This window comes from Melampsora larici-populina (genome assembly GCF_000204055.1).
Source record: "Melampsora larici-populina 98AG31 unplaced genomic scaffold MELLAscaffold_9, whole genome shotgun sequence".
NCBI lineage: Eukaryota > Fungi > Basidiomycota > Pucciniomycetes > Pucciniales > Melampsoraceae > Melampsora > Melampsora laricis-populina.
In genome coordinates, this window is record NW_006768773.1 from 639,411 (window position 1) to 651,830 (window position 12,420).

General features: G+C 42.4%; 4 protein-coding genes across 4 annotated transcripts; all 4 read left to right on the forward strand.

The window, feature by feature from the left end:
* Window positions 1–303: 303 nt before the first annotated feature.
* On the forward strand, window positions 304–876 carry MELLADRAFT_61296 (uncharacterized protein; the record flags this gene model as incomplete). Its single annotated transcript, XM_007407364.1, has 1 exon — window positions 304–876. One exon carries the CDS (start codon window positions 304–306, stop codon window positions 874–876), a length of 573 nt encoding a protein of 190 aa, XP_007407426.1.
* Window positions 877–4,273: 3,397 nt separating this feature from the next.
* On the forward strand, window positions 4,274–5,987 carry MELLADRAFT_71277 (uncharacterized protein; the record flags this gene model as incomplete). The annotated part of the gene is made up of 7 exons (XM_007407365.1): window positions 4,274–4,561; window positions 4,617–4,754; window positions 4,834–4,916; window positions 5,041–5,126; window positions 5,246–5,318; window positions 5,398–5,496; window positions 5,634–5,987. 6 exons carry the CDS (start codon window positions 4,301–4,303, stop codon window positions 5,492–5,494), a joined length of 738 nt encoding a protein of 245 aa, XP_007407427.1.
* A 578-nt stretch (window positions 5,988–6,565) lies between these two features.
* On the forward strand, window positions 6,566–10,029 carry MELLADRAFT_71280 (uncharacterized protein; the record flags this gene model as incomplete). The annotated part of the gene is made up of 12 exons (XM_007407366.1): window positions 6,566–6,687; window positions 6,763–6,864; window positions 7,003–7,222; window positions 7,317–7,379; window positions 7,444–7,555; window positions 7,632–7,786; window positions 7,858–8,030; window positions 8,105–8,173; window positions 8,262–8,456; window positions 8,533–8,595; window positions 8,689–8,723; window positions 8,781–10,029. 12 exons carry the CDS (start codon window positions 6,673–6,675, stop codon window positions 8,998–9,000), a joined length of 1,422 nt encoding a protein of 473 aa, XP_007407428.1.
* A 1,402-nt stretch (window positions 10,030–11,431) lies between these two features.
* On the forward strand, window positions 11,432–12,381 carry MELLADRAFT_104335 (uncharacterized protein; the record flags this gene model as incomplete). Its single annotated transcript, XM_007407367.1, has 2 exons — window positions 11,432–12,195; window positions 12,324–12,381. 2 exons carry the CDS (start codon window positions 11,432–11,434, stop codon window positions 12,379–12,381), a joined length of 822 nt encoding a protein of 273 aa, XP_007407429.1.
* Window positions 12,382–12,420: the final 39 nt, after the last annotated feature.

Below are 12,420 nucleotides of genomic sequence, written 5' to 3' on the forward strand. Positions count from 1 at the left end.
CATGGGTCTTCCTGATCATCATCAATCGATTCATGCTCTCCCGCTTCGTACAAATCCCTTTGAATTATCATCACCCACACGAAAGTCGTCCAAGCATTCTTCAGATAAAAGTAAAGTACACAATATATCCAGAAAGAAATTGCCTTCATGTAGTCTCATGCATTCTTTTCTCCAGTCCGACATGTAGAACGTTTGTTTTACTTCACCAACAATCTGATTCCGCCGATTCGAATAACAGAATGTCCAAACGGGACTTCTGGCTCAGGGATAGGTGGCAATCATATCTGGGATTGCTCTCTGATCATGGCTTGGCTGATCTCCACAGAACCGCAATTGGTGATTGGAGAAATCAGGTCAAACTGCGAAAAAACATTTGATCTCGAAGTCATAGAGCTCGGAGCTGGATGTGGTCTTGCCGGCCTTACGGCTGCTCGAATCCTTGACAGGCGCGAGAGCTTGCGGTGCCGTGTCATTCTTACTGACCTGGAGGAGGTCATATCTACCAGCCTGGCACCCAATGTCGACAGAACCAAACAAGCGCTGTCGAAAGACACCGCTATTGAAATCGAAACCATACCTTACACTTGGGGAACTTCTATACCATTCCCAGCAGTCGATTCAAAAAAATCGCTCATCTTGGCTAATGATGTGCTTTATAATCCTGAGAACCAGGCTGTCTTCCTCGAGACTATCCTTCGACTCTTTGGGACACGTCAAAATGTCTCCACTCTTCTCGCCTATCGACCCAGAACAGAAGGTGATCATCTATTCTTTCAAACTGCTCAACGTGCTGGACTAGTTGTGGAACGCATCGCGCGTGTCGGCGCAGTAGTAGTTTTCAAGATTTCTCCCACATTGTCCAATACTGATCGATAAAGTACCAACCCGTCACAAATATATCATGTTGTAGACTAGAACAGAAATGAAGTTTACATCATCAAAATAAGACTGTTGTAATTGCACTCTTGCAAACCTGTCTACAAACAGACATCTAGATCATTCACCTTTCAACAATAGTCAAAGGGCCATTCAAAGCTAATCACTTCTCTGGCTTGATACCTGGTGACATTATTTTATGTCACATTCATCATGATTGGTATTGATGTCAGGATAGCCTCTCATTGCAAAATCAGGATTATCCCTGATTGGATCACATCAAGGACCAAATAGATATATCAATCAATATTTTGGAAAGAAGACCAATGTTTGACTTGTGTTAATTTGAGTTGTGGCAATAAAGGAGGCTATCCATCTCCAATGTTCAAATAGCAGAAGTGCCCATGCTCAATAGGGGCTTTCAGGTACTTCTTGACACTTGTGTTCACTGTTTCAGTGGTGTCCTCTCATATCAAGCACAAGATGTAATAGCTGGTCAAGACCAGAGCTTGGGACAACATTGATGCTACCCACAGGAATATCTTACTGAATGTGCAGAATTTCACCTTGGTTCCTGGGGCAGGATGGGGTTTGGTGCAAGGACCTGGTACCAACTGGATGTCTTGTATGCATGTTATCACTTGATTGCAGGACTTGTGTGGGCAATTTGTTGGTAAGGAAAATCCTGGCTTGGATCTTAATTCAATTGTATTGAGGAAATGTTGGCTATCTGGGCTGTATTTTTTCTGATTGATGCCACCCTGCACAACATCATACAGAGTGGTTAGAAAAGCAAGATGTTGGTGTAGATAACAGATTCCCTGCTTGTCTTGCAGCTTCCAATAAACATCCAATAAACAATGTTACTTATCTGATACCATCACTTTGAATTTTACTGGCAATGAATATATATGATTGCAACAAGATGTTCTCTGTAATACCTCATCTGCTTTTAGCACAGGTGAGCTAAATTCAACAACAGGATGTGGAGTAAGAACATGGGACTTGGAGGGGAATACTCCTACTATTCCATTATGACAGTTGCTCAGTTTGAAGCTGCCATACCAGGACAAAGTTGAAGAAGAACATTCTAACATAATGTGGGTTTTGCCTATGAACATTTTCTTAGGATTCCAAAAATTTGTTGTGAAATTATACATTTGGTAGAGGTGGGTGAATGTACTGTGATGCATGCATTGGCACTTTTTTGGTACAGTGCATCGTAAAAAAAAGACCTTGTATGTCTGCATTGCAGTGGATGAAGCACTTGACCAGCTTCAACATGTACAATACAGCTTATCATAGGCTTTTGGCTAAACTGTGCAAAACATATTGAACATATAAAGAAAAACATGCTCAAAACAAAAAAAAATGCCACCAGGTTTGAACCCTGTCGCTGTTGCACTGGGGTCATAGCCATAGCAGTATGATCCCAAAGAGCCATAGCAGTAAGATCCCAATTATTCTATTGTGGGGCAAACTGTGAGCATTCCAGACAGCTTGTCATGCATAGCATTATTCCCAGCATCTTTACCAGAGAAGTGATCTACAGGGGGGCTACCCTTCCCTCTAACAGTTTCTGCTCTGTCACATTCTGAAAACTCAACCCATTTTATTCAAGGCTGTGTGGCATGGGTGCAAGCTACAGGTCTTGATTGAGATACCAACCCATAATCAGAGCCTACAAGGTGTTTATGTTGGAATTGACAAAAGACTGGGCTAGTTTGTTGGGAGAAACTCATGGATGAAAATTTCTGCATGACAATACTCAAGATGATGACAGGTTGGGGATTTCCCATAGTGCAGTATTATGTGAGTGGTGGAGAATTGGTACCACCAAGATTCTATGGATCAAAACATGTGAGGGTGGTGGGCCTCCAATGGAAGTCTAGTTGTAGCCTTGAAATTCAATCTTACACAGAAGCTGAAAGCACAATCCATGTCAGGCAGATATGAGGATCATGGTGGGGACCGGGTGTGTTCAAGAAATCAGGATCTGCGGTCTCTTAATGGGCAGTAGGGTACTTATTGGGCATGCAGTGTTTTAATCAGGGTTGATCTCACCTGTTGCCATGCTGCATAAAAGTGCAATTGGCATTGTGTTACAAGGTATAATACCACAACAGTGTGTGATCTGGCTTATTCTATAAAAAATAGAACCCCTAGTTACAGCTATTTCATTATGTATGTTGGGCCAGTTGGGGCTCAAATAAGAATAAATGACCTGACAACCACTGTATATCAGAGGTGAATTCTGATGGTTAAGCTTCTCTAAGCCACTTGAGTGTAACACAAACAGTGGACCAGGGATGGAAATGCACCTGGCTGATTTTTCCACTGCCGTGGAGATGCCTTTCCATTGTGTGCATGAGAGCAATCACAATCTTGGTTTTGGAAAAGTTCATTGAGCTTCAAAAGGTTCAAATTAATTCATACTTCATATTTCATGTGAATTTGTCCCACACATAATTCACCCATCCTGTCTTTGAGTGCACAATCATAATCTCACTGCCTGACCTGGCCACACATTTGGCTCATACAAGCTCACAGGATCTCCCCAAAAAACCAGAAGCAAAAGCCAGGGAACATTTTTAGCCTCACCTTGCAATTGTTGTCCAATGTGCAAATTTGGAGATCTGAAAACTCATGGCAGTTGCACTACATTGACACAAATCTGCTTGTAAGGACATGTTTAGTTGGTGTACAATATGCATGGTCCACCCCTCTGTGCACAAATTTAGCTCACCTTTGATTGACCCTCCACACCTCTCATCAATATATGCACTCCTGAACACCCTCAGATCTAACAATGCCAATATCAAATCACAGATCCTCAGGATTATTGGAAGATAAATATGGGAGAGTCTTATTCAAGTCTTTTGAGCCCCTCTCAGGTGATGACCACAACTTCAAGGCATGTGAGGTTGTGGTTTCTCAAATGGAAGACATTTCTCAACTACCTAGTGAAACAACCTGCAGTCCCATCTTCCCGTATCTGTGTCTGTAGTCCTGATTGTAAGGAGAGAAAAACATCTCCACATCTTCTTCATCATATTTGTGCAGGCAAGAAGAACAATCCAAGGTCTTATGGAGGTTGTTGTGGTGATGTGGATGAAAAGTACCAGAGGTTCATGGAAGACACTCATCGAAAAAGTGCCCAGTTTGGATGTAAACCTTTGAAGCTGGATCATGGCATCATGCTGATGTCAAGTTGTATTATGTGAGTAGAGTCTGAGATGCTTGAGACGACAATCCATATCTCTTGGATGAGGGGCTATGAAGGGAGGGTAATCTTAGGATCTTAAATTTTAACACGTTAAGTTACATATTCAGACTTCCAAGATTTGATCTCGGATGATGGAAAGCGACCATGTTGCCCTAAAGCCAACCTCAGATACAAAGATCATGCAAACGACCAAGAACAATGTCCAATCGACCTTCGACATCTTTCTTTGACGAAGAACCATCATCCTCATCCCGACACCCCATTATCAATACTGATGAATCAGCTATTACCGATGAGGCTCTGGGTTTAACGGATGAACCAGCTGAAGACTCTATCATTCCTCCTGAAAGCTTGACCGAAGAATTGATTCGACACTGGTCAAACGAGAGACTTGCACCCGAGGTCTTGATGCACCAGGAGCCTTTTTTGGAGACAGTTTTAGACCGCATAAAACAACAGGTTGGATCAACACTCATGTATACAATCACCGGCGCGTTATTGAGATGTACTCCAGTCTGAAGCATTAGAAGTCTTGTTGGCGTCTCCGGATGGACTCTCGAGTGACGAACATTTCAGACTTACACTGATCGAGACTGAGATCGAACAGATGAGATATGTGTGTAAAGCTTACGCTCGGTGTCGAATGTTCAAGGTTAGCTCTATTTTAATGTTTCCTTTGCAACCAGGTAGCAGATGTACTCATTGTTACAATTCATCAATTCGATTTTCAGCTGGATAAATACTTCGACTATTATCTCTCAGACCCCGATGCGCGAGCGAAGTTGAGCCAAGTGGATATTGAGTACTGCACAAGGTTGGTGAAATTTCGCTTTCCCGGGTCTATCACACGCCTCCGATGCATCTCAACAGCTAGAATATACTAGATAGCACCAGTGACTGATGATATTCCCTTCATTATCGACTTCATGCAAAATTAGAGAGCAGACACTAGTCCATAATTTGCTTTTCAGCTCAGTTCTCGAAGGATTACCTGCCAAATATCGCGCAATGGAAGAGCACATGAGTTAAGATATCACTTCTTCTGACTTCATGCGTCGCATTGTTTTCCCGATTATCGAAAATAGTCCCGGTCCTTTCCGTATCTTAACGCACCTCGATCTTTGATTTTCGTTAACCTCACAGTTGTCAAACCTGACCTGGACAATGCAGTCTTCGTCATTGCTCGAAGGACATGTGGCCCGGTTCAACTTGCCACGTTAGTCTGAGATTGTTTTTCTTGCGGAGTAATCCATCTTACTAACCCAGCCTTGAAATCAATCTCTCAAATTCTGCAGTTCCGAAAGGCTAATGTTAGCCCAAAACTCAAGACACTTTGTCCGGTATCGAACAATCAAGAGCTTACTAGAAAATGGAGATGTACGATTGATTTGAGTGTAAGCCAGTCTGGTAGATGCTGGAAATGCTATCCATCCACATGTCTTTCTATGCAACCCGCCGAGTTTGTTGTGTACCTAGAAGCCTTCCCTAACAAAAAAGCACGTGTCCATTCTGCGATCATTCTTCTGCACAGCCAACATCTTTGCCTCGGCGCATTTTCGAAGAAGTCAAGAAATGACTAGTGCATGAATGTTGCTGCCTAGGATGATGTCAATCATAGGGACGAGGTAGATGATAAGCTTGATTCAACAGAACATCATCTAGCAACTCGACTCTCTTACAAACAAGTCCGGGGTTGTATGTAGCGTGTTGCGGTGCTAGATGCATGTCCATCTCAGGGTCTCTATGGCGGCAGCTGAAAATTGGACAGCTCAATAAAGATCCAGCAGAGTGCCATAATGCGAAAAAGGATTGCGAGGGCGCTTACATACATGTATCACTGAAGTTGAATCAAAAATCCACTTGTTTCTTCAGAGCTCTCGTGCCTAACCTTTTGCGAACGGCCGACCCATGTTTGTAAACTTTGTGGATTTGATTCTAGATCGAAACGCATCCTCCACTTTTTGATGTATCTTGTGGGCGCTCGATTTGCAAATTTCACCCCAAGATGTCAATGGACCAAAGTGGCGATGGACATTGACCTTTGATCAAGCTGACCGCGTCAATTCCACTTGCGTAACTTGACTTGATTTGTCCAGTTGGTTGAATGCAAGAGAAATCATGTGGAAGATTTTCGGGGGCATCTCAAAACATGGGAGTCAAGGTATAGGCACCGTTCCCCCAGGTGATTATATATCAGGGTAACCGGGATTACTAGCACAAGGATGAGACCGGTTCTGACTTGCATCCTTGATCGCTCGATTTCCGCGGTCATCAGCCGTATACAGCCGTGACTTCTCTTCAGCTTTACAATCCTTCACAGCTACAAAATTGGAACACTGCACGGCCTGCAATTTCATAAGAAGATAATTCACGCTTCCGCCTGCAATTGTCCAGCCACAGACCTCGACCAAACTTACCACGCGGAGATCCTGCTGCTCCAGGGAATGAAAAGACAGGGAGTCATGCAGGTGTTGAGTTTGAGGTACTGGAGTATCTCCATCCCTCTTTCCAGATACTCGATTATTTTTTCACTGGCACCTTCATCTGACTTTCACTTCACAATCATTACAATGAGCCAAGCGACTGTAAGATATTTGTTAAAACTTGACCTACTTTTCAAAGGTGTTCAGCCCTCGTGCGTTTTCTTCTGTTCCACACAGGTGCACTCCGGCGCAGGGATCTCAGCCTTCATAGCGGCACTTCCACCCAACATCAATGTCTACGATGCCCTGATCCCCTTTCTCTACAAGAATGCTTCGGCGGTAAGAGTCTCGTCCAAGCATTGGTGTGCTGTCCGAATCTTCCTGACGATTTCAATATACACGCTTTCTCTTGTGGAAAACATATATACTATACTCTGAACTATATCAAACGGCAAAAAACTGACTCGAATCGAACAGTGTAATCCAAGGTGGATGTCTTATGTGCTGATGGTATTGCTCTTAACGCATGTCACGTACGTTCTCTATTCCTTTCGATCACCAGTACACTCAAGATTTGTGTTTCTCAAAAATCGCCTGCCTTATTCACCTCACGTATTAAGCTCGTTGTTTCTGTCGCTATGGGTTTTCAAGAAACATATACAGACGGGAAGCTACTGGTTCATAAAAAGATCGAAAAGTGAGACATATTTTTAATGATCCTCTTAGTTTGGATATCATATCTTAACAAAACCCACGGCCATTCATTAATGAGGTGAATATTTTTGCTTTAGGTGGTCTTCTCAAGCCTGATCGAGTGTTGTGGGAATCGATTGGAACTGCTACATATGCCGGGCGTCAGTAGCATGACCTAGTTGATACATAAGAAGAAGATGCCACTGATTATCATTATGCACACAGTCAGCATTGTCGACATGTCTTGCCAATTATATACTGATATCAATGAAATTCCAATCCGCGGCAAACTTCTTCTCGAATGGTACCGGTATCCTATATGTGGATTTATGTTTTGGTCCGCTTGATCTTAATGAGCTTGAAATGCAGTTTTAGCTGGGTGTTTGATCTTACTGACATTTACCAAACTACAGGGGTGTCATGTGGGGAACCATTTCCAACCGCGTCCGCGCAATGTGGGATCCCACGTTTAGGGAAGATCACGCGGCTGCTCATTGTGGAATGCCTAAGTGGGTAACAAACACACTCAATGGAAGTTTTATCATCTTTGGCGTTTCAATCCTTATAGGTGGGTCTCTTTCCAAATCATCCACAATCTCAAAGTCAGATACTGAAAGCTCTGATGATCACAATACATAGGTTTACCAGCCTTATATATTCCGGTTTATCTCGCCGATAATCGAATTCTGGACATTCTTGATAAAGTAGCGGATGGACTCAGAATTGCTGCTTCTTCGTCGGAAGCTAAGAATTTTTCGTGGAATACACTGAACCCAATACTAGACCCTTTAGCAAAATTTCCACTTCTTTATGTGAGTCTTGACGTTATATCTTTGGTCTGATATTCTGAATTGAGCTCTGTTCATCTTGGTTTTTGTCAAACTAGCATAAACTTGCAGTAGCATTCAAGCGAACCCACCGCGTCTTTGGAACACTCGATTTTACATTGATAATTGTTTGTTTTTATATTCTTGAGCTGACTATGCTATAACATGGATCAAAATGTCAAACTATTGGACTCTGACCAAAGCAATCTTTTACAGACGTTTATCATCTTTGTCTTCTTGACTTATAAACACCATCAAGCTTTAGAGCAAAACGGAAGATCGCTAGGGATGGACACCAATCCTGCGCGCCGCACAAGAAAAATCTACCAAGAAGAGGTTAAATCTATCTTCATCGAAGCATTTTTTATCTTGATATGGCAAAGCTCTTATCTCCCAGTGTTTATCTGGACGGTCAGTAAATGTACCTCAGAACCTACTGCTCAAACAAGACTTGCGATCTGACGAGATTCTTCCATCGTAAACGCAGTTTTGTGCCACCTCTGATGCTAAGCTTTTGCTTTCATCGGCATCGGTGATCGTTCCTGAATTGGTAAGTACTCCTTTCTGCAAAACAAGGTGATTGAGGCAGAAAACCAATACTGATATCTGTCTACCCTTCATTAAATTTTCCTTTGAATTCAAGACGCTTGGGTTGGTGGCGTCTGTGGTTGCTAACATGTGAGACAAATTTGTCTGATTTGCTACTTAGTCTTGGCGGGCTAACATTTTACTTAGTGTAATGGGCCACAGGCTGGCCTCAAGTAAGCGGATGCTAGCGTGTCAGGTGCTACCTACAAATTCAACTTCGACACCAGATGAAGACGGGATCAAGCTCAGGGACAGAATGTATCAAGAGTATAACAAATACAACGCTTCTGGTATAGGGTATATTAGTCAGATGACTGATCATAGTTCGGCTGAGAAAACTTCTTCCGCACTAAGTGAGGCTACTTAATCAAGTGTCCTATTTCCGTGTCATGAATTGGGCGAGATAGATGAGAATCTTGCAACACCTTCGCTTTCGATGTATGTTCAGCCTACGTGCACTCTAGCCAGCCGGCTACCCTCGTTCACTTGTTCAATATTTGTATGAACACCAAGACCCTTCCTTACATTCTATGTTTTAAGTGCTTTGTCTTCCAACCCATCGCACAACCTTTCCATGTTAACTTATTTTCGTATATCTTTCCAGACAATAGCTTGCATTACTTCAAACTCCGCTATTCTAGAAATGGACTTGTATATCACGTGGAACATCTATCACATCCTTCATACTTGTGAAATGAATTACGTTAACGATGACTTGCTTTTGCATACCAGCAAATCACGACTACTGAGTTGCTTTTTGCTCGAAGCAGGCTTGGTTGAAAACTTATTGATGGTATCACCAAATTGGACTTTGCCTATAAGGTTGAAAGTAAGCAAAAGACATGGATCTGACGGTGGCCCAATAGGACCAGATACAAGTCAGATCAATGAATCTCAAGGTGCCGGTGCAAAGATGTCTTGCTAAGCAAAAAAATAATCAGGCCAAGAGTGATCTTGGCTTATAATTTATTCAGTCTAATAATCAATTTTTATCGCTCCGACTCTTAGTTGGTACATAGTGCTTCACAGACAAAACCCGTACACGCTGAAGGACTGTTTTAGTTTGTATCTCGGTAGCTATGTGATACAACTCTATGGCTTTGAGGCTGTGGGGCTCCTAACTTAACTAAGTCCCTCCTCCTCGCAGGCGTCCTCCGGAGCCTGCGGAGGAGGGACTTACGACTTATCGAGTTGTTTCAGCCTGAGTAGATTCCCAAAATCCAGATTTTCAAACATTTGAAACTGGACCTACATTATTACCTTCATCATTGCTTTGTTGAAAAATCTGAACAGACCAAAAAATTCTCGCACATCCTGTACATAGTCTCATCAACATGATCACATTGGTTAATATGATTCTTTTCCTTCAATCATCAGATTGAAATCTGTAACAATTTTTGAAGTCGATTGTACCACTGCGGAGGCGGTTGAATCCGAAAGATGCCCAAAAGGTTTTGGACGATGGCAAAAGAGAGAGAACCATGTCAAAAGAGAGAGGCGATCAAGGAGTAAGAGGGAGGGAGAGAGAGCGTCGTTTTGATTACGAGAGAGAGAGACAGACTCGTTTGTCTGTGAGACACGGTGCAAAAGTTTCAAGGGAGGGATTGGTTCTGGCTCAAGCTTTTGAAAAGCATACGAAAAATCAAGCTTTCAGCCCGGTTCTCAAGTTACCCAACCGATCAACTCACGGCGTGTCGACGTTGCTTTTCAATGGTCACCATCGATTCGCCTGCTTTCGAGCCTGAAGGAAGAAGAGATACTCTTCGTAGCTCAGCTAGAAACAATCTGACACCCGCGAAACATGTACAAAATAATCGACGACCTACTGAAGTCCTCGCTTATTTGCCTTCGGATGCAGTTCCTAAGCAAACTCATGCAAAGGTTGTTCTTCCAGACTGGGTCCTGGCCTTGACCGAGGAAGAATTGAGGAAGCTAATTGAGGACAATCATTTGAAAAGATATAAATGCAAAGCTAAAGAGCTACAAGTAGAAGCAGTTGTGGCTTTGGTCGCGGGGCGTGATACATTTATACTGGCGGGCACTGGCTATGGAAAGACTCGAGTTGCAGAGATGTTTCTGGATTTGTTTGCAATAGAGTCAAAGGCCACGCTTATTGTGTTAAATCCGCTGGATGCTTTGGGTGACAATCAGGTAAGTGATACATATTCCATAATCATCATCGGAGCCCATCATGTTACTATACTTTACTTATTAATGTAATGTTTTGATCTAAGGTTACTGAGAAAAAGAGATGGAATATCACCGCTGTGAATTTGAAAAAGGACAGCTTTACAAGCGCTGTGGAAAATGATATCATGACAGGTGTTTACAGAGTAATATATGTGGTGAATATTTTTTCTCGAACCTTCAATTGTTCATTCATTGAAATGAAGCTGATGTCAAAATACTTTGGATTTTTGATAAAGAGCCCCGAAATCTTTTTAAATAGCAAGCCTTTTGAGCGTATTTATTTCAGTATAAAGTTTCAAAATCGTCTTATTTTGAAGGTAATAGATGAAGCGCATATGATTTACTGGTGGGGAATGGTCCAGAACGGACAAGCAAAGCACTCGGCCGCGTTCATGCGGCAACAGGATGGAGGTCAATTTCGACCATCTTATGGAGAGCTGTTTCTCCGTCTGATAGCTACAAATAAAATTCCTCTTCTATTGATGTCAGCAACTTGTGCACCGAGGCCTTTCGCCGCGATTCTCAACAACTTAAGCATCCAGGAGGTCGATCTCAAGATTGTACGTGGCGAACTGAGTCGATCGAATATCAGAATCATTCGAATTCAAATGGACCACGGGTTAAGGAGTGCATTAGATTTAAAAGCGCTTTATGCTAAAAAGGAAGCAGTGCCCGATTGTGATCTAGTGAAGGCACTAATCTACTCAGGTTCAAGGAATGCTACCTTTGAGGTGATGAAAGTTATCAACAAAGCCCGAGGCACACCAAAAGGCGAGCACGATCCAGACAGCTCTCTGATCCGAAGGTACCATTCATGTATCGGAAATAAAGAGAAAGAACGTGGAATTTTGGGTTATACAAAAGACGAATTCCCTCTGATTTCCATTTATAAGTTGCATTACATCAAGATTTTTGGAGATGATGATTATTGTGAAAGTGAAGATTATTTTGGAATTGGTGAGGCAAGAACAATAGTCAATTCACTTGATAACATTAAGCAATCACAGGACATCGAGCAGGCTATGGGTGGGGATATAATTGAAGGAGGTGTCAAGCTTGTTTTTGAATACCTCGAGGAATGGAGGAAACAAGACATTGCATTACAATATTCGCAGAAACAAGCAAAGCTGTTAGAGATGAAAAGAAAAGCTGATGACAAGCGTGTGTTAGCAGATGTCACAAACGTCAAACAAATTCCGACTGGTCCTGCAGCAGCAACCAAGAAAAAGAGAAGGTCTTCAGCTCAGGTCAAAGCCGATAAAGAAGCTGCCATCCTTAAAGCTGATTTCAATCGGCGGTGTTTGAAATGGATGAAAGAGGATAATGTTCCAGCTGATAAACTTGATGAAAGAGAGGAGGCTTACCAAAACGAGTGAGTTGTACTCTTTGCTGAACCAGTCCACAAAATCTTCATCAATAGTTCCAAATCCATGTCGCAGATCAGATTCATTAATTTCTTCGCTTTCAACCGGTTGATTTTCATCTTGTTCTGGACTGTAGTTTGAAGCAACAGGCCAGTGGAAACGCTCAAGTTGATTTTTGCGATACTCGGCTTTAAGCTTCTCAACCCCAAGGCAATGGATATCTCCCAGAGGTT